Source organism: Mizuhopecten yessoensis, unplaced genomic scaffold (genome assembly GCF_002113885.1).
Source record: "Mizuhopecten yessoensis strain PY_sf001 unplaced genomic scaffold, ASM211388v2 scaffold11185, whole genome shotgun sequence".
Taxonomy (NCBI): domain Eukaryota; kingdom Metazoa; phylum Mollusca; class Bivalvia; order Pectinida; family Pectinidae; genus Mizuhopecten; species Mizuhopecten yessoensis.
Genome location: NW_018408922.1, coordinates 1,235,960 through 1,263,677, shown reverse-complemented (window position 1 = coordinate 1,263,677; position 27,718 = coordinate 1,235,960). Strand labels below are relative to the sequence as shown.

At 36.6% G+C, this 27,718-nt stretch overlaps 1 protein-coding gene across 1 annotated transcript; it reads right to left on the bottom strand.

Annotated features, from left to right (window-relative positions):
- Window positions 1-390: 390 nt before the first annotated feature.
- On the bottom strand, window positions 391-26,012 carry LOC110440581 (fibropellin-1-like). The gene is made up of 31 exons (XM_021483725.1): window positions 25,768-26,012; window positions 25,113-25,253; window positions 23,917-24,052; window positions 23,200-23,355; window positions 22,705-22,859; window positions 21,924-22,085; window positions 21,395-21,435; window positions 20,809-20,928; window positions 14,289-14,402; window positions 13,814-13,927; window positions 13,383-13,496; window positions 12,672-12,785; window positions 12,436-12,549; window positions 12,014-12,127; window positions 11,097-11,210; window positions 10,703-10,816; window positions 10,311-10,424; window positions 9,939-10,052; window positions 8,249-8,362; window positions 6,978-7,091; window positions 6,496-6,609; window positions 5,560-5,670; window positions 5,273-5,386; window positions 5,054-5,167; window positions 4,639-4,752; window positions 3,960-4,070; window positions 3,587-3,700; window positions 3,134-3,247; window positions 1,939-2,052; window positions 1,341-1,471; window positions 391-942 (listed from the first exon to the last, which is right to left on the bottom strand). The coding sequence occupies exons 1-31, from the start codon at window positions 26,010-26,012 to the stop codon at window positions 523-525; spliced, it is 4,095 nt and encodes a 1,364-aa protein (XP_021339400.1). The 3' UTR covers window positions 391-522.
- Between the last annotated feature and the right edge of the window lie 1,706 nt (window positions 26,013-27,718).

Genomic DNA, 27,718 nt, shown 5'->3' with positions numbered 1-27,718 from the left:
AGCGAGTCGGTGGAACAAAATGAATTGAAGAAAAATAAAAAATCGCAAGAACAAAATCATTTACATGTTTCTTTCATATTTAAATTTAGTTATGTGTTGATGTTAAACGTATGTAGGTATACAATATTTATCAATGTTCTCAAATTGGTTGACGTATGATATTCATGTACTTTGTCTATTGGCGTTTGTTCCTGACTTGAAGTATTTCCCAAACAAACAGACCGCGCTTCCGATGCTGTTGCTACGCGTAGTCAGTGCCTGTTAATTTCAATGATATATTATAGTAAGGATTTATATGATATATATCTATTATATATATATAATATTTTAACACTATTCTTAAGATTTTATTTAATAAACAAATCAAACTGCTATCGATGAATACGACGGTGAATTGATGGGAATCTGCGGACGTCAGTACATTTATAAGATCGTTATGTTCCCTCCTTTATCCAGTGTTATCGATATAATCTTATGAAGCTCGATACGTCATGATATGATACAGAAACACCCAAGACCAATCTACCAGTCAGTCACAGCATTGGTGATTTTGTTGTTACCAAAGTTGTAATTGAGCGTCGTTCTGTAGATGTTGACGGAGTTGGGCGACTTGGAATCCTTGCCTTGTATGGGTAAAGTCGGTGGGTTTCCCATGTGACCCTGTTGCCAGGGCGGGACCGCCGGATCAACGTTAACGGGCCTGACTTTTAGGCGGTTTGGCGATGCTGACGCTGACGCCATGCGAGGTATGGTCTGACAGCAACACTGGAGGATGAGGAAGTACCCAAGCACACTGCTGAGTAACCCGAGCAATACACCGATAACGGAAGAAATGATCTTTGATGAGGTTATGGCCTTTTTTGAAGAAAGCTGATTGGTAACGATGGAGTATTTGTTAGAGAGCACGCAACTGCAGTCCGCATACTCAAGCTGTGAACATTTCTGTAACAAAAAGCAACATATCAAGAAATCAAAGCTATCACAACACTTCAGTCAGCGGCTCAAACAGCACATCACCAAGCAAATCTATGACTAATCTACATGTTCATTCCCAATATTCTACACTTCTTCATACTCCACATACTGTACGTGTAGATATTTCTCAACGCAGACGATAAAATAACTTTAAAAGCAAAACGAAAAAGTCGTTTTCTCAAAATGACACGCTCAAATGACAGGGCCAACAACAACGAGAAATACAAAAGCTCTAAACTGATAAAAACAAAAACAAACAAAAAACAATAGAATATTGATATACATATACATATATATTTTATAGAAGATTAATGTCACAACCTTTATTACAATATTCTATAAAATTACACGAATACAATACTGACCGCTGTTTTGGTAAGCTTGGTATCACAGTTTTTACCGTTCCATCCCAGTGGACACATACAATGATAGGTGGTGACGTTGTTGATACAGACAGCTCCGTTGTGACACGGATAGGGGCTACAATGGTCGATACCTAAACACGTACATGTGTACCATCAGTTATCATGGAGTTATCTCCCCTATATCACTTATCTGAATGTAAATTCTTTCGTACCCGTTTCCATTTTATTTTCATTTCACTTTTAACAAATGATAAAATGTATGCATACTAATGACTCTCTACCACTGCAATAAGAGAATCGATCTAGACCTATTCTGTACCTTTATCCCTTTCATGTATCTCTTAATACATTATTTTGAAATGAAATAAATGAAACAACAGTTAGAATTCTAGTCACAGTCACGAAAACAAATTTTACATGGAGACCTTCACTTTAACAGTGTTTTAATCCAAGAAGAATATATAATATGCAAATCTAGTTTGGACTTTTTATGCGGTTTCCATTTCTAGCAGTTAGGATTGTTCGGTTTATTTGGTTAGTTATAATGGTACAGGTGACACGTAAACCATAATGATAAACTGTCCACATGATAGATTACCTTTCTCACACAGGAGGCCGTAGAAACCTGGCGGACACCTGCACGTGTAAGTGGCGACACCGTCTACGCACGTGCCATGGTTACGGCAAGGAGTCCCCTTACAATCATCGATATCTGGTAACATACACCAACACATTTCAAACCTTACTTTACTTACTCTTTTATTAACTTTTTAATACATTAAAGTGAATATCTTAAAAGTATGGGTTTATGGCTCATTTGACCAGGACAAAAACACCACAAGAATAAATATGCAATCACTAAAAAGAAATACATGGTTTGTTGTACGTTTATCTTCGATATCAAGGAGTTACGCTCACTTATGCTCTCTTTACACCTGGGATATGTCATTGCAAAATCAAAGGCTCGCGCCATGTTGTGGCTGAAACAAGAAGACTGATATACATCAAAAGAATCTCGCGGTCGCGTAACAGTTAGCTTGCCTGCCTTTGAAGTCGGCCGTCGCTTCTCTGTAATCTTCGAAGGTCAGGTATCAGCCTAGTGATTGGTCAGTTGTTTTACCCGAGACCAATCAAATAGCTAGCCGCGTTTATGTGATTCTATAAACTTCAAAACCTCAAGTGTAGGACAGAAACTGTAAACGACAAATGCCTTTTTAAAAAATATGGCAGGAGCTTGCTAAGCTGCAAACTGCTTTCTAACGAGTGCGTCTCGTTTTGATGTTGTTACCCCGGTTCTCACTATGAGTACTGACTTCACTTGTGTATGATCTAGATCTACATGACGGATGTCAGTAATGAAGAAGAAGACGCTCACCCCTCCGGACCCCATGGCTTTAATCTCCTCGTTCTTCTCAAGGATTTCCAAGTAAATCCTTCCGTTGTTCATGTTTTGCCCTAGATATATTGCTTTCGATTCGAATTCAGGGTTTTTTTGTGAAAGTTTTCATTTTCGCCTTTCCTATACACAAAATCCTAAATTATGAATTCATGCGATGTACTGTAGTGCTTACCACTTAAATGTTTTACTTCGAAATGATATTAAAGGTTGAGGAACGAATACACATGTAATTGTATAGACAATTATATATACCTCTATTTTTTTTACGCCAGAGTCATGAAAGTCTTCGAGGATCACAAGTTTTATATATACATGTACGTATGGGTATGAATGAATTATCAATCAAAGACTGCAAGAAAGACAGTAATTTTCTTTGCTAGTTAGATGTACTTACTCTGGTCACAGAGTGCACCAGTGTAGCCGACTGGACAGACACACTGGAACGAGTCTACCCCCTCCACACAGGTACCGCTGTTTTGACAAGGCATACTGACACACTCGTCTATATCTGGAAACAAGTAAAACGTAATACGTTAACAACAAAAAGCTCATGCAATATCACAATAACACATATTGTACAACCTTGAGTAACAATAACTGAAATAAAGTTACGCTTTTTTTGCTGGAAACTTTCTCAAATATTACAAAAATGTTCTTACAGCATGACAAGTGAATTGTTTTTACGTGTTACGTTTCGAAGTCTGAAGAAGGTGTCAGAGTACATATCGTACACGTAATATAATCTGCACACATAAACATTTCACTGGTTGTGCTAAATAAACTGTATAATTTATAACTATTATATGAAGAAAATGTTTAGAATTATTTGTGAAACATGCTATCATACCTTTCTCACAACGACTGCCGGTGTAGCCTGACAGACACACACATGTAAAGTTGTTGACATGGTCCTGGCATATGCCACCATGTAGGCAAGGCTGTGATTGACACTCGTTGATTTCTGTATTTTGACCGTTTGATATATTGAAAAAACCCAAATCAAACATAGGAATGTACAATTTTTGGTTTTATAATTAAAACATAATACATCACAATTCAACTTGAATGTCACTTTTGTGTCTCTTTTATGCCGCAATTCATTTTTTACAACCATTCGAAACAGTACAAGGTAATCATATTCATACAATGTTTATTTGTGACAAAAAGCATGAAGTACACATATTCTATTCAATATTAGTGCAACCACCGAACGGACGTACCTGTTTGACACAATACACCCGTGTACCCGGGGTCACACAGACACAGGAAGGAGTTTACCCTGTCTAAGCATGCGCCATTAGCACAAGGGGAGCTCGAGCACTCATCGATACCTGAAAACACCAATACATGCTTTTTTTTAAAGAATTCATTTTTTTCCCCAAACATATAAATTATCGTTACCAAAGGTAAATAACAAAAAGCTCTCATAATTAATATTTTCCCGTTTACATTGCAGGAGTTATGAAGTGAAGACGATCTTATTTTGTTAAGTGAACATAAGAAAGAATTAACACCTTTAATTTCAGTTGATTACTCACATTAACAGTTTCAGTGAGCAATGAAAATGTATTGGTTCACAGAAAAGTTTACATTTTTTTGGTATTGCATATATCCCCCCAGTAAAGTATGATACCTTCTCAACAATGGATAATGCGAAAGGAGATGACGTTATATACGCAACGTTTGGCGCAGTATTTAATTGATTGAAGCTGCTCGACGATGAAATTACATCGCGGTATTGTTCATCAGAAATTATCAAATCTTTATCTGTTATGAATTAAAAACGATTGTCCGTTTTTCTGGATTAAATTATACGGGATAACCATGCATGATAATTCAAGTTATTCCTAAAATCAATCAGTAATATAGGATATGATCACACGGATTTCTAGTGCGTACCTTGTTGGCAGTGTGTACCGGTGTATCCAGCGGCACAGGTACACACATACCCATTGGACTTGTCCACACATGTGCCACCGTTCTGACAGGGGGCGCTCACACATTCATCAATATCTGGAAAAAGAAACGGTGATTATTTTACTTTCCAAACACAAAAACGTTTGACTTTTAATTTTCGAGAAACGGTAATATTGTCTTACCTTCTGTTTAATGTTGCTGGGATACCATTATTTATATTATCGTTTAGAAAACAAAAACTCAAAACTAAATTGATATTTTAAATATGAATCAATTTAATTTACATTTGTTTACCATCACAAATACGACAAAACACAATTAAGGATGACCATTAATATTTTTTGAGATCAAATGACTTTTTTAAATACACTTTGTGATAAAAGGTTCCCATAGTTACCGATTTCACATCGGAAGCCCATGAAGCCACTCGCGCATATGCACGTGAAGTTATTGACATCATCGGTACAACTGCCGCCATTAAGACACGGGTTAGGTTTGCAGTCGTCAATATCTACAATAGAAAGCATTGCTTTATAAGTACCTTATCCAAAACGACACTGATAAAAAGCTAGGACGCTTACCGCAGGACTGAATTACGTGAACAGATATGGCATACCTGTGGTACATTGTGCATCAGTGTAGCCCGGCGCACATGAACATGTGTACGCGTTGACCTGGTCTGTACATGTTCCTCCATGTTCACAAGGATCAGAAAAACACTCGTCAATGTCTACAAATGAAAGCGATATTAATGATGTATACATTTGAAACGTGAAAACTCGCTCATTATATCACGTAGAGCTTGGTAATACTACTTGATAACGTCAAAGTGTAACGCGATCTCAAAACTCTATTAACAATTAGGAATAGGTCTTTGACATTTTCGTTGTGATATCAACCTACCTACGTCACATATACGACCAGAAAAGCCCGGGAAACAGGTGCAGTCGAAGTTGTTGATGAGGTCACTGCAGGACCCGTGTTGACAAGGAGAGCTCTTGCATTCATTGATGTCTTTAAACATAACATTAAATTAGATGTTATAAATATGGTTCAGGATTGAGGCATGCACACGGTTAAAGATACTATCATACAAGCAGGTGATTTTGGGAGGGAGGGAGGGAGGGAGAAATTTTTCAAAAATCGAATGCTAACATATCATAGGAAGGCACTGCTCTCCCAGATATCTTCATATTACGTTTTCCTTCCTTTCTGTTACACTATTTCCTTCTTTGTTTCATTGTTTATCCTGACTAAAACCAATGCACACATTGCTTCACATTGTTTAGCCTGGTACATATTGCTAGAATATTGTAACGATTTCAGACAATATCTTTTTTTTCTTCTGGTTTATATCCTTTTTCTTGGGAATACGTCATCACAAGAATCTTGTCAAATTGTACCGGGGAGGAATATGAATTAGCAACTAAGGTTGTGCCTATCAGATACACTATAACTGCACATACGCTTGTACATGCACATTATGAGATAAACGAACGTACACCATCTTCGAAATCCATCAGTTCTGCTCTTAACAGGCATATCTTCTCTGCACTCTTGGAATAAGTTATGACACAGTCGAATGATTGGTTTCATGTATCAAAACCTGATCAAACGGTACATACGAAGCCTATCGATTTGACCGTTACGCTGCCGCGTGATTTATTTTGTCTTCATCAATGACATCAGACTAGTCTTCGTGTGTCATGAGCAAAGGTGTCACGTAAAGAGCCTTCCATTACGTCATGACATATTCCAATGTTGTAGAGAAGATATATGTAAAGAGGATGCAGTATTACGACGGAAAACGTTGGATTTCGAAGATAATCGTTCACATACCGACACCGCAGATTCTGCCAGTATATCCCGGTAGACAGGAACACGCGTAGGCGTTGACAAGGTCCGTGCATGTGGCGTTATTAAGGCACGGCTGGCTTAGGCATTCATCAACATCTGTTTACAAAAAAAAAAATATAACATCATTACCAATTTGTACGCACATGATTCATTGTACGGCTTTTTATAGGATTCTGTAGTTGTGTATGCCGTCAAACATCAGTTACGTTGCATGTGACAATATAAACTAGAGTGATATGGGGATATATTAAATATTTCAAAATTAATAATTCTTTTCAGACGCTTATTAAATTGTAATGTTGCAAAATATAAGATAATGTTTACTTTAAAATTAACAAATGATTGGAATAGAAACACAGTGGTGATGGTATGTAATTTATAATAAATATATAACTGCCTTACTGATACAGAATGTAACAGTAGATTGCGTGTCATAGAAAACAAATATTGTGGTCAATAGTTACCGTTGTCACATCGAGCTCCTAAAAAGCCTGGCCGACAAAAGCATCTATAGGCATTGATTCCATCAACGCACGTGCCTCCATTTTTACATGGACTAGGGGCACACTCATCTATATCTGAGAGAAAAATATAAAAATATTTTTTTACAAAAATATTTCTTTATAGTGCGGAATACACTACTCTTAGCAAGTCTCACAAACTATAAATGACGAAATACACTGAGTAGTTTCCATGTCAATATTTTCGTCATAGGAATAGTTGGCGGATTCAAAAAGAGACAAATATAGGATAATTACATAATCCAAAGCATTAGTTTAGTAGGTAAAATTACCACTGAAGAAATACGGTTTAACAGGTCGGAGCTCGACAATTTTACGATTTGCATTTTCTGGGTTGCTATTATGATTAACTTTCTGATAATTCGGTTCAAACGCGGAAAAATTGTTCCTGTTCCTGACTACAGTTGCCGTTTAAAACAGTTTTCAATGTAATGGTAGCGCTTATAACTAAATATAACATTTTCCAAATAGAAATCAAATGCTGCCGTTTTCATGGATAGGCCATAACTTTATCGAATACGTTTGTTTGAAAATGATAACGAACTGTTTACTAGCAGATCACCTGCGATCCTACATATTACAGTGTACCAGCGTCTATGTGTACTGTACTTGTGAAACAGTATGCAAGTTAAAAACTTAAACCAATGTTTAAATTGAAGAACGACTTCACATTATCTGTTATACACATTATATAACTTAGTTTCGTACTTGTTTGACAGTTCAATCCAGAGTATCCCGGCATGCAACTGCATGTGTAACTGTTGACGTGGTCCGTGCACGTTCCACCATGTTGACACGGGTTGCTCTGACACTCGTCTATATCTAAATATAGATTTTTAGAGAACAAAACTTCATGACCTTAAATTGTTAACATCATTCGTCAACATTAATGGTATTTAGTGAATTGAGGAAAGTGACCTCCTGTTCAGCCTTCTGCATGAGTGAAAGAAGCAATTAATGCGGGCCTATTCTCGTATGGATAATGGATCTACTGCATTGCAAATGTTCATTTGAATTATCTCCGTGGATAAATCTAACTGAATAATGGATAATTTATATCGCTCTAGCATGGTGATACTGTTAACTAGATAACCCCAGTTACCTTCATCACAAAATGGCAATGAATTCAGTGTATCATAAGTTAGAATCAGATGTAAAAGGATTGTCTCTGCTACACGACGAACATATGTCGATACAGTGTGCATTATACCTACCTATGGTACAGCGAGTGCCCGTATAACCGGGTAAACAGGAACAGCTGAAACCGTTGACCAGATCCGTACACGTGCCTCCGTACATACAGGGCGACGACTTACACTCGTCGATATCTGTAAGGTAAACACTTGTTTGTATAAATATAATATTAACTTTATTTCGATAGAGGGCAGCAATGCCCATTTTGTTATTGTGATACTTTTTATTATCAGTGACAGGTATCTTTTGTAATTGTACATAAGAAATCATTGGCATATGTGCATGTATTACATCTGTATGGTAGACATATATCGTTGGTAAGAATAAATTAAAATTTAATAATTAAACTGCTCTGCACCCCTGGAATATGTCATAGCAAAATTGAAGGCACGAAGATAGCTGTTTGATTGGTCTCAGATAAAAATAAACCTGACCAATCACAAGGCTGATACTTGTCCTTTGAAGATTACAAAGGAGAGACGCCCGATTTCAAAGCCTGTCAGTTTTTACCGTTACGTGGCCGCGATATTCTTTTGATGTACATCAACGGATCGAACTAGTCTTCTTGTCTCACCAACAAGGTGGCGCACACTGAGCCTTCAATTTTGCTATGACATATTCCAGGGGTGCAGAGAGCGGATGTGAGCGTAACAACTGAGTTTCGAGGATGTATAACTCCATATTATACAACCATTTGTTGATTATATCTATTCTACCAAATGGAAATAAAATTGAATGTCAATACGTGTCTAATGTAAAGCAACGTGACTAAGATAATCTTTTATGTAAATTAGGCTGTTGTTTTGCACGCACAAACGTTTATCACGTGGATAACACATCTTCCTTCCAGCTTAAAAGCCGATGCCACGTCTGGTAACATATTTTCTGGATATTGCAGGCCCCCTGTAGTCAGGAATTGAGAAAAAACACACCTGCTGTTACCAACTGCATGTATCGTTAGAGGGGACTAATGTTCAAAAAGGGTAGTTGTTATTCCCTGCTTAACGTTCATTATTAAGGGTATTGGCAAAAACTGGTTGACCCGTTGTCATTATAATATGACCGGACGGGATGCTTTGCACGGTGCATTCGGCATGGTATTTCAGTGAGATAGCACTATAAAGTCGGCATCAGATCCACGCTCTCACAAGGAGGCAAGTACACCAACATACCCCGTCTCCGGCACGCATTCACGCATACACAACACACATGGAGGCACGTCCTTAAATGACCTTAGCTTTTAATAGGACGTTAAACAAAATAAAACCAAACCAAACCGATGGTTATATTGTTCAAGTTAAACGTGGATGTATTTGGAACGTATACAATATCTACATGCATGCGCGAACCCTCACTCGATGCTGCATATTCATTACTTACTCCTTCAGAACAGGTGAGGCTTTTGGGAAAGCGTTTTACATGCGTAGTTTGTCGGGAAAATATAAATATATGCGTATGTTTTATTGTCCGAAAATGTGCGGTTCAAGAGATGCACTGAGATAGATAATTTCTATACTTGTTTGACGCAATATGTCCTCCAAACCACGTCTAACAGACAACACGAGTTCAATTGTTGTCAAACACTGCGCTGTATACGGCACGACCGTTCCAACTGGTAAAACAGATAAACTTGCATTTGTATACAAAAAACCCACATATATCTATCAAGCAGAGACATCAGTAAATAATGTCATTTAATGTCCTTTTTACCTGTTTGACAATTTACATCTGTATACCCCGTCACACATACACACGTATACCCATTCACGTTGTCCTGACAGGTTCCGCCATTTTGGCACGGGTCACTTTGACACTCGTCTATATCTAGAATACATAATACATTGTACTTTTATAAAATGAACCACTGCTACGGAGATTGCTGCATAAAAGCTTTTTAGTGTTGGACCTATCATATTTTGATTGGTACTGATTGGTAAGTTATTTTGACAATCCTCTTAAAGTTATTATGGATTAAAAAAAATATCGAAATATATAGCAGGACTACGAAACGTCAATTGATGACGTTTAGTTCTCTCAATTTATTTATTTATTTACATGATTGTTTTTACATGTACATTGTACCTGTCTGGCAGTCTAGTCCGGAGTATCCCAGCATGCAGCTGCAAGTGTAACTGTTGACGTGGTCTGTGCATGTTCCGCCATGTTGACAGGGGTTACTCAGACATTCGTTGATATCTGATGTAGAAAATGACACTCAGTTTTAATTTGGAAGTATTTAAAACAGCAACGCCAACATAAAAATAACTATGAGCCATACTTTTTAAACAATGTTATCATGTCTCTTTCAAGAACAACATGCCTGTTTTCACACCGTGATACGAATTATTTTGTGACGTCACTACTACTTCCTGCTGTAGATGAAATGTAGAAACAGCACGAGACTTTAATACCATATCAAAATTGTCCAATCAGGAACGAGTATTGAAGGATATATGTAATCTAAACAGACGTACCTATACTACAGCGAGTGCCCGTATAACCGGGTAAACAGGAACAGCTGAAACCGTTGACCAGATCCGTACACGTGCCTCCGTACATACAGGTTGACGACTTACACTCGTCGATATCTGTATAGCAATAATGGTAGATGTAGATAAAGATTAGAAGAAGGCAGTTTGCATCTGCATTGGTATATCTAATGACTGTCTTCGAGTAATTCGAGCAAACGTGAATTTGAAGTATTACCATATTTGCTATTTCTCTGGTGAGCTTGGATCTAAAAAAAATAATGATGCATTTTGTTGAAAAAAATCGTATGCAAAATGTTGTTATTTGAATTCATTCCGATAGCATTCATCTGTGTTGAGGCTATTAAAACAAACAAATAAATAACGAAAACAATTTTACCCGTCTGACAATCAGCATCGGTGTAGCCCGGGGTGCAGATACATTGGTAGCCGTTCACTTTACCCATACAAGTTCCTCCATGTTGACACGGGTCACTCTGACACTCGTCTACATCTGGACGATACAAATAATACAAGGCAATGGTTTGGTCTTCTAGGATTACTCCCCCCCCCCCTAAGAATCATCGGGGCTACTCAAGAGAGATGACAGCGAAACAGATAGGAAATAAATATAACGCAAGTGTTAATATAGATATGATTCCGGTTAAAATCCAGGAAGCTGTTTAATTTGAACTTTTTTTTTATGTTTTCATCAGGAGAAACACAAGGAAGTGAAAATATATTGTTAGCAATAGTGACCTTGACCTCTAACAGAAAACACCTAATCCAATAGGGTTCTTTACATTCACTAGAACAATCGTCACACTGAGTTCTTCTTATCTAATATAGTAACCAACATACCAAGTTTGAACATTGTGTGGTATTCGTTATTGAGATATCATCCAGATGAGCCCAACGAAGCTGGTTTCTATGTTGTTTAGCAACAGTTACCTTGACCTCTTGCAAACCATGCTCCAGAATCAAGGTTTCGTGAATGTACTAGGGCAACCCATACACAAACTTTGAACTTTGTACGATCAATCGTTCTCATCCGGAAAAGCATAACGGATATACGGACGGACAATCCGCGTCACGAGTATATCTTCCCGATTATGTTTTCGAGGGGAGGGAGGTGGGGGGATAAATAAAATAAAGTAAGGGAGAAATTATTTTCTGTGATTGAACGATATTGAAAAAGGGTCATTTTTCAGTAATGCCAGTTGATCCTCTCACAGTGACAAGGTAAGTGAAGGTTTATTTATGTCTCGAACAGAGTACTCAAGTGAAACATTTAAACTATGGTTTACTTGTACCTACCTATACTACAGCGAGTGCCCGTATAACCGGGTAAACAGGAACAGCTGAAACCGTTGACCAGATCCGCACACGTGCCTCCGTACATACAGGGTGACGACTTACACTCGTCTATATCTGTAAGGTAAACAATTGTTTGAATGAATATTATAATCTATCTATATATGTAGTAAGTTATGCATGTATAATGATAGGATTTGTCAAATGCTCCGTGCATTTTAAAATGAGTCACAGTTGATGAAAATGTTTATAATATCGTGATTCCATTTTCGATCAAGGAAAAGATATGCAATGGTTGTCACTCAAAGAGTGATGCATGGTGAAATACTGCAAATTACTTACAAAGTAATTACTCTTTCTGAGTATTTGCACATTATCGTTAGACTGTGATTGGATGTGACACCATATGTACACTTGCTGTTTACCAGTTTGACAGTCTGCTCCTGTGAAGCCCGCCATACAGACACACGTATAACCGTTAACCTGGTCCTGGCAGGTTCCGCCATGTTGGCAGGGGTCACTTTGACACTCGTCTACATCTACAACAAAACACAACAGATGTACATTGAATGTGTATACATCATATGCAAAGGTTGTTCTGCCAGTGGATACGCTAACTGATGGTTCTAGACCTACATATATTGGTTAAAATTAACAGTACTTGTTTGACAAGTCAGTCCAGAGTATCCCGGCATGCATCTGCACGTAAAGCTGTTGACGCGGTCTGTGCACGTTCCGCCATGTTGACATGGGTTACTCTTACATTCATTGATATCTGAGAAAAAAAGAAAGATTTATTATAAGAAAGGCTCAATCAACACAAATTGTAAGTCTAAGAATTATTTATTTTAAATGATCTTTTGCAATACGTAAATGCTAATATATTCATGCATTTAAAATCAATTAGTATTGGGAATGTGACTTAACGAACAATTACATTTAATATACGTCCATACCACGACAACTTTGATAAATATTCCTTTTAATTGAAGAAAATCACTGTTCCTATATCATTACGCTGTTGGAATTTTAAAAACGTCATGAAGGTTACTGGATCCTTTGCCAAACGGTTTGTTTACCATGTTCTTGGACAGTTTTGTGATATTTCGAAACGAACTCGACACAAACAGAAAAATAAACGTGCACTTCAAAGAACCAGATATGTACTTCCGTTAACACTAAAGGTTAGTGGCGACACCGAGGTAAAACAGCAGATGCAAAATGCACAATGATATCTGTATATGTTCGATACATCTTCTTGAAAATATGAAACTCCACATGGCGGTATAATTTAAATATTATACGAAAATTCCATTCACTGGTTATTACAATATACAAAGGAAACTATAAAGCCGTAAAAGAAATGACCTACCTATACTACAACGGATGCCTGTATAGCCAGGTAAACAGGAACAGCTGAAACTGTTAACCTGGTCTGTACATGTCCCTCCATACATACAGGGAGACGACTTACACTCGTCCATATCTGGTTAGAGAACAAAGAAACTTAGTATAGGTGAACCTGAATTCGACAGCTGTTTGAAATAAAACGTCATTCATTATTTATTTATGTTTTGTTTCGTAGCACATTTAAAGTTTAAAAGGTTTCAATATTTGATCACGTTTTCTTCTTCACAAGAATTACCGACTTAAAAACCACCTGTCTGGCTATTATGATAAATAAATGGAACCTGTTTTTCAAAAACTTAATATGTTGCTATAATTAATCCCTGTCTCTGTTTTCTTCTCATTTTGACGACTTAAAGAGTATCTACTTGGCTTCTAGTGATAAATACAAGGTACCTGTTTGACAGTTTGCATCTGTGTACCCCGCTAAACAGAAGCACGTGTATCCAGCCACGTGGTCTACACAAGTTCCTCCATGTTGGCACGGGTCACTGTGACACTCGTCTACATCTAAAAGATCATCAATACTCATAAAAATGTATACACTTTTCGTACTTTGAGTGAAATAACCCCAACATTTCAGAACTAAGAAAACTCGACTTGTTTGAATACTAAATTGATTTCCCAATATCAACTTATTATAATTATCACTTTTGGTTGATAACTTTAACTGTGATCTTGTGGAACATGATAGCAACAGAAACATACTTTTGTGATTAAGTACGTCAATGACGCAAATTAAAAGCTTATTTTTATATGTATACACAATAAAATAAAGCATTATCAAAACATTTAACGGGCATGAATTATGCTAAGAGTACCTTTTTGTAAAAGGTAAATGAAGAGTGAACTAAGAGTTATATTTTCTTACCAGTTTCACAGACTTTGTTAGTGTACCCAGGGGGACAAGTGCACGAGAAACGGTTGACATGATCCTGACATGTGCCGCCATTCATGCACGGCAAACTCTGGCAATCATCGATATCTATGAAAAAACATAACTAACTCATTGAGAATGTAAACAAATCTAATTCCTGCGTTAAAATTCAGAAGATAAGTACGTATATTGAAGTTGTACATGTACGTGATATTGCGAGATTAAGACATTTAATAATACCAGTTTGACACTCCATCCCGGTGTAACCCGCCGCACAATTACAAGTGTACCCATTTACGTTGTCCACACACGTTCCACCATGTTGGCAAGGGTCACTGTAACACTCGTCTATATCTGAAAAAAATATCTAATAAGATAAGAGTGTTTTCTTTCTAAAAGAGACTAATTTAAGACTTTAGTAACAGATAAGAAGCATAGAAAATAATGCTCTGAATATTCTACCACATTCGCGATGTAACGACTGTTTTCATTGGTCAGAAGAAGTGAATTACTGTAGTACATGCCACCCAAGTGATACAGTTATGCACGCATGTACAGGTATGTACGCACGTTGTATAAAAATTCCCTTGATTGTTAACAATCAGCCATGTAAACAGTAAGGAATAATATGAATCGATTCCGTTAGAGGGCTTACGGAACCACATGTAAGCGGTTTGCGTATTCATAGAAGTCGAATTGTTATTGAAACGGCGTATCCTTTCATCTTTGGAACTGTTATATGGAAATTTCTCCGTATTGTATGATTCCTATACAAGGTGAGTTTTAATACACCACCAATCATTTCATGATTTGAAGAACGATTGTCAATGTTATATCTGTATGGACGTGCCACCTATGCTCTGCATATGAAATGCTGACATGGCACAATCATCCATTCAAGTTACAATATATATCATTGGAGTATACATGCTAGGGCTACCCAAACAGTAAGTTTGAACTGTGACTATGAGATTTTCGATGGGTTGAAATCAACTTCTAATCGTATGTCAGTAATCAGATATTGGGGTCATACATCGTTAGACAGTGTGTGCTGTCGAAGTGAACTATATCGAGTTGTTGCAGTCTATAGAAAGATCTATGTTTAATGCCACAACCAGTCGGAAAATGTTCATGCATAAAGTGTCAATCCATGCCGTAGCGAGGAGGAGAGAGCAGGAATCGTGGAAATTGTTCCTCATCGAAGAATCAACGACTTATATAATCCCGAAAGGAAACCAAGAAATTTCCGAAATTGCTAGCGTTCACTTCATGAGCTTCACCGTGAAGGAGGAAACAAGCATGAAACCAGAACGAAGAAACACGTTCCCGTAATAAGCTTGCACGCGCAAAAGAATATTATTTGCATATTAAATAATCTAGATACTTTCGTGTTATAACAGCATAAATATGTATTTTTGTTATTTGATGTAGTAGAATAGATACATGTATGTATTCGGTAGCATAGGAAACAATTACTCACTGAGGTATTTGGTCTTTATTATGTTCGGCGAACATATTGTCACCCTCACACCACCATAATCCAAGCACATATGTTTATAGAGTCTTAAATATGACATAATTGTACCAATGAGGATCACATGGGATCGTAGTTACCCTGGTAAATGTTTAAAAAAATGACCTAATATGACGGACAAATAATAAAAAAGTTATAATCCTGTGGATATCGTATGGCTATTTCATTTTTTTTAATTACGTTTTAGTCGTATTGACTAACATGTAAATCAAAATGAGAAAGCTCATCATTCGAATAAAAAAAACATGAATACAACTATGAGAAATGAATGTAATAAGTAATGCCATACCTGTTTTACATACGGGATCTGTGAATCCTGCTGCACAGATACAAGAAAAGCTGTTCACGTGATCAACACATGAGCCAGAATTATAACAGGGGTCACTCTTACATTCGTCGATATCTGGTCAGAAAAAAAAATGGTATATGAAGATCAATCTTTATTTGACGTCCCCGTAAAAGTTGACAGAGGAAACAGGTCAAACCAGAGTATATTTTCTTATCGAAAAAACATTAAAAAAAAGGTGCAACTGAATGCTACAGGTATAATAAATCTAGCTTAATACATAAGTGTTTTAATGAGACGTTTAGATTGTGCTGTATTATCTGACGGAAATGTCAGTGCACTGGCTATTTCAATGACGGGTATGTCAACAAGTCAAAGTTTATTTTGATCCCATCCTCCCTCTATATCAGGGAATAACGTTATATTTATCTCACTTGTACCTGTTTGGCAATGCACGTCTGTATAGCCAGCCACACAGCTGCATGCATAACTATTGACAGAATCCAAGCAGATTCCACCATGTTGACACGGCAGACTTAAGCATTCGTCGATATCTTGAAATTCAAAAATATATTTCACAATATATTATTTATATTATTTTATTCATACCATTTCTATTGTGGGTAGTAGGATATTTTTGCTGCTAGCTTTATATAACATATGTTATAATATTAAAGGTAAACATAGATCTATTTCAGGTTTTTTTTTACACCGTATTTGAACAGTTAGTTGAGAATTTCCGTTTTGTTATTGGATTTTCAATAAAACATGTCATTTTCATATAAGGTCATCAGATTGATGTGATTACAAAACGTTCTGTGACTGTTTTGATTTTAGCTTAAAACAGCGTAACACAGATCCCCACGTGTTACCCACTGCATCTTACCTGTCTGACACCGGACACCAGAATATCCTACAGCACATGCGCAGTTGTATCCATTAACATGATCAGAGCACGTGCCTCCGTTCTGACAAGGGGCAGACAGACACTCGTCGATATCTGGTGTTTAAGGAAATGTCAAGTACGATTTGGAGGAGATAAATTAAATAAATAGATGTATTTATCTGTCTAATAGTAACATATACATTTTCAGCCAGTCAAATAATTTAAATTAAATTAGTTTTGTCTGTCCCATACGTTTAAGTTTTCCTTTCGTTTTTGAGGAATAAAAAAAAAGAAAAAAAAAAAAAAAAAAAAAAAAAAAAAAAAAAGGTTCAAACCAAATACGAAATGTCAACAGACATTCATAACTGGGCTGTTGACATAGATAGCAAACATCGGCTGAAATATATTTAAATTATCGTGAAAGTGACGTCATTAGCAGCATTTACGAACATTAACAATATGACAAGTGAACACTATGTTGGCTATACTCATTGTCAAGCTTGAGTGACTCGTTTTTTGGTTGAGATGATAACATCCGGTTTGACAATATGGCTCCCAGTTCACAGCATATTTTAGAATTTTAGCATACATGAAGTGCCATTTAACGTCGGAGTCACACATGATTAATGTTGTTGATTATATTTCATATATTTCACATGCATTTTTATTTTCATAAAATGTCCCCCAATGTATGGTTTTCTTTGCAGAAATAATTTATCAAAGCTATAGCCATTCTGGAAAACAGTCTCCAATGAATAGTATCAGGTTTAGGCAGTGGTACGGGGATCCTTAAATGTGTAACTAAAATAACATTTTGGTGATACAATATGATAAAAATAATCAAAACTAAAACTGGAAATTTTTTCTTATTTCTAGTAATTGTTTTAATAATTATCCTATAACGTTTTGCATAATGTTCTTTAGACATCTTTTCTTCTAAAATCACTGTTAAACTGTGCAGCTGACCAGATACCATGTAGGCAACATTTCATCTGTTCTACATAGCATGTTTTATAATACATTATGCAAACAGACAGTCGTTTCAGTTTCAAACAATATTTTAGTAATGGTGGGGAACTAACAACAAGACATAGCATCCACTGGCAGAACAAATGTAGGTACATTTTGTAAAACTACAGTACAATAGCCCAACAAATTGCAAACTATAGGCATATACGTAATATAATATATCAAAAAGTACATTTAGTAGTATTCTCAGTGACTACGATCTATTCGAGGAGATACAACTCCGAAACATGTGTGCACAATATCATGATGTGATCTTACGGTTAAACAATGTAAAAAGGCTGGTTGCACAGCAGTTATTTGCATAAAACATATTATACACAGTGTATAAAAAGGGTCAACCAGCACATATCTAAATCAATTTCTTAAATGTGTTTTCGGATAGAAAACGGTAAATAGGTTTTAGACTTTAGAGAGTTAAATTCTTATCACGAGGGTTGAACGAACTGGTCTTGGGTTTCCCAGTCAATGTTTATCCTATAACTCTTTCTTCATGAGAGTCATCATGCCAACAAATTTCTTTTAACCAAGTGTGGCACAATTGAAGACATGGCATTGTATAATATGGCTACGCTGCATGAGGTGATGAAAGATTTTTATAAGAGTCATGTTAGGGAAACTTCATGGAGTGGGGTGGGGGAATATATTTTTATATTATTTGTTCATCAGGAGAGACGGTAGTAATGATTTCACAATGATGCCGGTATGATGACGTCATGTTCTACTACATGTATCAGATGACGTCGCGTTTGAGTGTGGCCACCGGAATCAGTATTTTGTTACTTTTCTCAGTGGGTTGACTTTAAAATAATTTGTGTAAGAAAAGTCTGAGATAAAATACTGTTTCATATATATATATATGACAAGATAAAGAAAATATCTTCATTTGTGCGAATCAAAGATAAAACTCTCGGCAGCGCTTCGGATATTTCTCCTATTCAAAGTGTCGAAGTTAGGATTTCTCCATCGACCTCGCAATAACTATAATGGGTATGAACCTTGGAAGTGAAGAAGAAATACATACCTATGCCACATGTAGAACCAGTATACCCTGGCGCACAGGTACAGGAGAACCCAGCGACAGCAGTCGAACATGTCCCATTATTTTGACATGGACTACTGGCACAGTTATCGATAACTACAAGTAATTTCAAACACAAAACACAGTTTGAATTTGTATTCCAATTTCATGATTATAACACAAAAAATCTAAAAAATATTATGACGTATGGAAAAAAAACACACCTATCAATCAAAATTCCTTATGGACAGACTTCTATTTCAATATTTATTAATGAATAATTAATTACGCCAAAGAAAACAACGAAGTAGTCTCCTCATTAATTGATGCGATCATTCATATCCCGCGAAAATTAATTGATGAACAATTGTATACGGTTGACGCTGTTAATTGCACTTATATTTCAACATTTATTCTTGGCGTGTTAATTCAAAATCCTCGCAAAAATGTAATTGGACACAATAAAACAAGCAACATTTATTGGTCCTTGATCTTTTCAACATTTCAAATCCTTGTAAATATATTGTTTGGAAAACTAATGCGAAAATAGGGTCAGACACAAAAGTTAACGTATGTCAGACGCGTCTTCATAAAATATTTAAATCACTTACCAGCCTGACAGGTTGGTCCGGTGTAGCCAATCTGACAAACACACGTATAACTAGCCACGTGATCAACGCATGTTGCCCCATGTGTACAGGGATTGCTCAAACATTCGTCAATATCTTAATAATATTAAAGTAAAACCGTTAGTTTACAGTATCACACTTGTGAGAAACAGCAACAATGGAAGAGTCACACTCAGTATTAAAAGATATCATTGTTAATACAAACATGTTTCTACATCAAAAAGGAATTTCTTGATTACAGAAGGGACATAATGATTGAGATCAACTCTTAATTAAAGGTTACTTATTTTCTTCAATATCTACCCTACAATTATTCCCTTATTAAAGGCGAGTTCCGTTTTTGATCGACGTACGTTGTTCAGTATTTTATTTACCCGTAACAAGTTTTACATACTCGAACAGCCGGTATCTTAGGGCATGGTTCCAATGACTTGTGTGCAGGAGGCAAACATTTAAGGCTTACATTTAAACAGTTTCTTGACAATATCAATATTTAGTAGTACGATAGTCGCTTCGTATTATAACTCCCATCTTACTCATAACAGGTTCGTTGACTGACACACGATTATTGTCACAGGCTACCCATAAATCGAATGATTAGAACATCAATAACGTTTACAACAAGCGCTTAAATTCGAAAGAAAGACATTTTAATGTACCCGATCACCATTTTTCTTTGATGGTTAAAATGCATGGGTCTTGGTATGATGTCAACAATTGGGCTTATTGCTGGACGCATATAATAGTTGTTGTTTTGTGTTTAATTTCGCTTCGTGCCTTAAATACCACGAAGTTCAAGAAATAAACAAGTTTGCTTGAATGCAATATAGTTTGCAAAAAGTTAAATTTCAGCGTGTTTAAAACATCAATAACTCACTATCCATGAATTCAATTTTACGTTATGAATACCAAAACAAAAATGCGCAAAGCTGATTTACATTCCACTTCGTCAAATGAACAATAAACCTCACAGGAAAATTGTGTGAACACCTTCTAATAAAGAAGCCATTCATTTATTTGAAATGTAAATATTGTAACGTTTATTGTAGTCTGTTTGAAATTATATTAATAAAACAACGTTTGAATTATATTTCTTCCCGAACTGTGACACTTTTCATCGATATATACTCACCGGTCTGGCAGTGAATGTCGGTGTATCCTGCCGCACAAACGCACGTGAAAAACTCGGAACTGCCAACACGTGAGCACGTACCGCCATGGAGACAAGGTTGTTTAGTGCATGGATCGACGTCTACAAAAATGAAACAGATCTTCAGGACGTCACTGCAGGTAATTCACATCAACTGTAGTCTTAGCCATACTCATAGTCTTAGCCATACATTTTCAATTTTTTTGCACGTTGCACGACTTAAACGTGTGTTTGGTTATGTCTATCTAGTTTTTGACGATATACGGTGGATCATTAAGAATCCCTGTCCCACTGAAGATATAACATTTGAGAATTTCACTATAGTTTTTAGTACACTCCGTAACATCTCATTAGCTTCCTTGTGTGATTTAATTGAAATGCGAATTGGTAAGGGTGCTACTGTTGACCAGCTACGTAGCTCAGTTCGTGAAAATCTATGTTACCTGAGCATGCACTTCAATAAGGTTACTAGCCGAAAATCAAAAGGTTGTTACCACTGATTATTATAATTTGCATTCTTAGGTAAGAAAAACCTAATTTGATTGAAAAATAAAATCATGAAGCTTACCCCATGCAGTTACTGAGAAACAACGGGAATCCGTGATTTTCCTGTAGAAAAAATGATTACATATTTACATAAATATTTATCATCTTTTTAATATATATTAACACACAAAACATCGTTCCTAAAACTAGAACTTTCTATCTATACTTTCTAAGTGAATACCGATGTAAATTAAAAAAGGAAAACTCAATTGAAATCCAGTGTTTCTCGCTGAATTTGTAAATTCCGAGTTTGCATTTATAGAAGCTTTGAATGTCCATCGAAATTCCCCATGTGCTATTTACGGAATTTTTATTTGGTTATTACCACTATATGCTTGACTTATTTGTCAATAAAATACCCCACTTATCTGCCATCAATTGCCACCGATATCAAACATTAACATTATGACGTCTACAAATAAATCATGACATTTATACGTCATATGAATGCATTATACGAGTCTTCACACAAGAAGTCACTATCCCGAGTTGTTTTGTTGTCCCCCCGACACACCACCATCTAAAACGAACAATAGAGTATGTAAACATACCCTTTGTCGTCTTCAGCCACCCCACACAAGATGTTGTCTCCTTTCTGGGACTGTGTTGGAGTCCACGTGATATTCCAGTAAACCACGTGCGGACGACTTGGGTCTGGGAATGGACCCGAGTACGTCACACCAGCGGGGGCAGTCAGCTGTAAGCTTGTAATGCTGAAAAAAACCCGTACAGTTTATCCATGAATTTAATATGTAAATTCCTAGATACTCAGTGGAAACAATGTACTGGGTCGATGAAAAAAAATTAATTTAGAAATATTAAATATAAAAGGTCATATTTCATTTTAGTCAAAAAACACCTTTTTAAATATTTAGCAAGTAGATTGAGGAATCAAAACAAAGTTTAATATTAGATTTTACTGCGCCTTATGGTCATTTCGTCTGTTTATAAGTAATATGTGATACACAAAATGATAAAGATCAGAAAATGTATTCTTAACTAAATATTTCATGTTAATCGTGAACAAATTCAATTTTCAAAGTTCCTGCCAACCTAAGGGATTGAAATGTCTACAGAAAAATCGAACGCTTAGTCACGTAAAAGAATCACCGGGAATACTTTGTAAGACATTAACAAAAACAACAAGTCGATGCAGAAAGTGAATTAAAGATTCGGCGAAAACGGATTTTAACGTGGAAGGGCGAAAGTATTTCTCGGTTAAACATTAATCAAATCCTCAGTAACATATACCTCGACGCGGGAAAAATTATAATGTATGTAGTAAAGAGAGAAAAACAATAAAGAAGGAGCAGAAAAAATAGTCTCACTCACGTTGCACTGGGGTTCTTCTTATTGGTGACATACATTAATGTTGAGAACGTCTTGCCTGCCGCGACAGTCACCGCGCTGCCTTCCGCTATCGTGTTGTTGATAAACACTGGCTTCCAGTCACAAGGAATGGGCTGGGTCTTCACGTGGATCAAAAACTGCGTGTAGAAACGTCAAGAGTTAGTCAAGTCTAATTCGAATGCAAGAAATAGTATCTGAATTTTGGCATTAAAAGAAAAATACTACTGTAATGAAATTTTCTGTGTAAATTTTTTTTTTGATGATGTGTTATGATTTCTTTCGTTATTTCTATACAACATACACATGAAACAAAAAAATAACTTAAGGGGAAGACCAGCTGAAGCAGTTTATATATGGTTTTACTTGATATGGGTAGAACAATAGTAACAGATGTGTTTTAAGTCTCAATCTCGTCTGCTTTACTTGATATAGCAAACAGAGTTTAACACAGAGAAGGCTGTTGAATATTTGACCAACTTGGACTGGTATGGCTGATATAGGGTCCGACGGCGTGAAGGTTTTGCCACCAATGGTGATGTTCGACTTTGGGAAGTCTTCAATGGTGATAGCTACAGCGTACCACCCGTCTGTCATGAAGTTAGCGTCGGCCGTAAACACGAGCGTGCACGATGTCTGAGGAATTTAAGTACCCGTCATTAGTATATGATGATATATCTATGTATATACAATAAAACCTCGGTATAACAGTCCCCGTTTCCTTTGCCACCTCACATACTGCAAACATCTTTCAATGCTATTTTCCCCTTTTTATTAATAATGTTTCCCTCACTTTAACGCCAAAACCCTTTTATAACGCCAAAATTTCTCTGGACAAATTATGGCAGTGTAACGACTTTATTTTCATAACATTATTTCGGTAGAAGGTATAAAGTACATACATTTGTAAATTGAAAGAAAAATCAAATGGTCTGCTGATTATGTCCGAAGTTAGTTTTACCACTAATACCAACACACCTGTCAACAATTTCACTGCGGATTAAAGCTTAATTAGATCCTTTATACGATTAGATATTACCAACTTCACACTCAGGGTGTTTTCCCGGTAGATTTTGGTCACATGCTATCTAGGTATACAGCTACTTGCCTTAAATATTCAAATACGTCGTTTGCTTACCAGCCTGTTACACACTTCGTCTATTGACCTCGTAAACAGTAGAAATCACATTTACATACCTCGTTAAGGGTGGCCACGGGCACAGCGTGGCAAACGCTAGCGCACTCATCTCCTTTGGCCCATCGGCACTTAAGGTTATCACCATCTGGATCAACCATGGGGATTTTTAGTTCGTGGTGGCAAGTGAACTGCACCCTTTATTATATCAAAAGACATTGATATATACAAACTTGTGATTTCTTAATTGATCATCGCTAACATAGTCTACAAATCATAAAATTTTGCCGAACATGGGAGTTGAAGTGGTTAAATTTCCTGTCATACCCGGAATAAGAAATTGGTTAAAATATATAGCATTTTAAATACATATTTCTAGTGGATTATACCATGTACAGCATATTGAATATTTTACATGAGCAATGCACACCTTGACTATTCTGGCTATTTTTAATGCGGATTACACAAAACAGCAAAAAATTGTGATTTTTATGTTGCACAGTGAAATTCCTCCATACTGTTTTGTTCTATAACATAACAACTATTTAGAATGAAAGAGCTCATGGTGGCGATAAATAAAAAACTACCTAATATTGTACATCAAATATATCCATGTATCAATAATCCAAAACTGAATGTTGTAGTGAACCGAAATAGTGGATTTGAAATTTTGACCGTTTGATTAATGAAATTACATCAATTATTGATGATATTATGTTTTATTCGCCTGCTTCAAGGAAACAATTCTAATTCCGTTGCTTTTTTTCCTAATGTTCTTGTTGTTTTTCGAATATAATTCATGTGACGTTCAGTTTTAGATTCGAACTAAGGTGATTAGAACCCTTGTGCACTGGCAGACATGGGTTCAACTCCACAAAAATGGAATATACTCTTAATATTGTCCAAACATATTACAAACAAGTATTGACAGTAGCTTATCCGCATCTAATTTAGTTATAACGTGTTGAAATACTGAAAAAATAGATATTTTAGCGGACTAAGATTTTAACGTATTATGGATTTTTCAAAGATTACCACTTTGATAAATTTTCGCACTCACGCTGCGTACAAACAGAAAATTATATACAGAAACGTCAATGATTGCAGTCATTATTTTGCGCAATAGTTATAGCGCAAAAAGCTTTAAATTTGGAATACCGCTAAACTATGTACATCTAATATATACAATAGTTTAAATGATATGTGATGACCCTCGGTATTATTTTGAGACAGCCTTACAACGTGTCACTATACTCACTCGAACAGTGGTTTGTTGGAGGTGATTGGGCTACTGTTAGGTCGGCCAATATCACTCCGCGAGTGAAGGTCTACTATGGTTTGTAGGTTCCAGTCGCCATTAGTTCCGAAACTCAGAGGGCGCCACTGGGTACCGTGGTAGCTGTAAGACATGACATGTTGAAAATACTCGAGTAGGTGAAAAGTAACACAACTCTTGTTAATCAACAAGAATTATCATTGAGTTGGTGAATGAAAAACAAAAAATATCAGTCCCGAAGATGCATCCTCGAAATCAAAGGGTACCATTCTCGATACAAATAACCTCTCTGCACCCCTGGGATATGTCATGTCAAAAAAGAAGGTTGTTATAAGCAGACAGTCTTATGTCTTTGGATGAAGATCAAAAGAATCGCGTAGCAGCGTAACGATAAAATCGACAGGTTTTGAAGTCGTGCATTTTCCTCTGTAATTTCCAACTGACGAGTATCAGCCTATCGTTTCGTACATTTTATACCACAAACCAAGCAAATACCTAACTGCATGCCTTCAATTTTGTCATGCTAGATTCCAGGAGTGCAGAGAAGACATGTGATGTGTGTTGAGGACGAAACCCAATGATTTCGAGAATGCCTGAGTGGAAGATAACACAGTTGACGAAAACATACATTACTAACCTTATAGTGTAGGGACCTAGACCACTGAACGTATAGTTGAATGAGTTCTGGCCCTGTTCCCAGTCTTCTACCCTGTTGGCACCCGTACAATAGTAGTAGACCGGTGCCACTGTTGGCTTGGAGTAGGATGTCCCACCACACCCCTTAACACACTTCCAGGGGTCGTCAGATATGAAGGAGTTACTGACGAATTGGCCTATCTTTGCTGCCGTACAGCCGGGACCCTTCCCGTGCGACCAGCCCATTTTGAATTTGAACTCCACCTTAAAGAGGAACGAGAATTATCTTCCAGCAAGATTGTAATTATAATTAATGCCGTATAATGATATTGTATTGGTTGCGCCATCCTCGATACCCAGGGGTTACGCTCACGTACGCTCTCTGCACCCCTGGAATATGTCATAGCAGAATTGAAGGCACAAAGACAGCTGTTTGACTTGTCTCGGGTAACAAAACCGGACCAATCGCTAGGCTGATACATGTCCTTTGAAGTTTACAAAGGGGCGACACCCGACTTCAAAGTCAGTCATTTTTTACCGTTACGCGACCGCGAAATTCTTCTGATGTACATCAAATGATCAAACTAGTCTTCTTGTCTCAGCAACAAGGTGGCTAACACTGAGCGTTCAATTTTGCTATGACATATTCCAGGGATGCAAAGAGCGTAAGTGAGCGTAACCCCTGGATATCGAGGATGGGGTTGTGCTGAATCGTTCAAACTGAATAATTTTCTATTTATTGATCAAAAGCTCCTGTTGACGATTAACAAACATTTGTACACTATATTACAAAGTTTGCATTAAAGTCACAGTCCAGATGACGTTTTGAAGTTTATCCCCAATCAAAATAAAGAAAAATCTCATTTATTGGCTTACATGTAGTTTCAAATACAACGTTTGACGCCTTGCTCGCAAAGGTCGAACAGATATTTAAGGACGTTTGAAAAGACTAGGTGATGATATCATCGTTTGGCATCGTTTGCAAATAACGTTTACTGCTGCGATGACGCAAAAGAAACAAATACCCACTACCTGTGTATACATCTGCAAATGTTATCAGCACCACAGACGATAAACAGATCCAGTACACGGATACATGGCCGACCGACACAAGCAATCACAGCTAGTGCATACCGCCCTATTTCTCTTCCAAAGAAAGACATGAACAGGAGGTTTAATGTCCAATGCTTTGTTTAAATAAAACTCTTAAAACTGTCGAACTGGCACCTTATTCCTCGAATGGCGTAGTTTCAAATACATTTTCTAATGTGTGTGTTGTGTATAATAGTAAATCAAATTATAATTGTTGTCTGATACATATGGCGAAGTCCAGAAACATCGCTCGCACCGGTAAAAAGCACAACCTATTTTAATGATTATTTCAACATGTTTTAGAAATGGTAAATATTTTTGCATACATTAACCATAATTACTATTGTGTTGTGTTTTTAAATACTCCTGGTAAAATTGCATATATTGATAGTGTAGGGCAAAGATGAACATGGCAAAGCCATAAAGAAGACACATTCGTTATGTCGAAAATATTTACAAAAATCATTGGAGCTTGCATCTAGTGTGTCTTGAGACAAGTTTAATTAACTGTTAAGCAGTTCCTGTTGAATAACCCCGACAAGATCGACCATACAATATTCAATCCGTGTGTTTTAATCTAATCCATTTATTAAAACATGGAACTTGTATACTGTGAAATCAGATATTTGCTTGGGGGCCAATATTTCGTGGTTTCACGACAAAACTCCATTTTTTGTCTCATGTCAAATCTATAATAACTTCGTTGACGTTTGATACGTGGATGAAGATTACCCGCGAAATCACTGATGTGACATAGGCATGCATAAATCCATACGAACAGGCAATGCTAATCTGGTCTAATTTGTTGGTAACAAAACAGGAAACGTTCTGTTTTAATGAGCCTTATTTAAATGAATTAA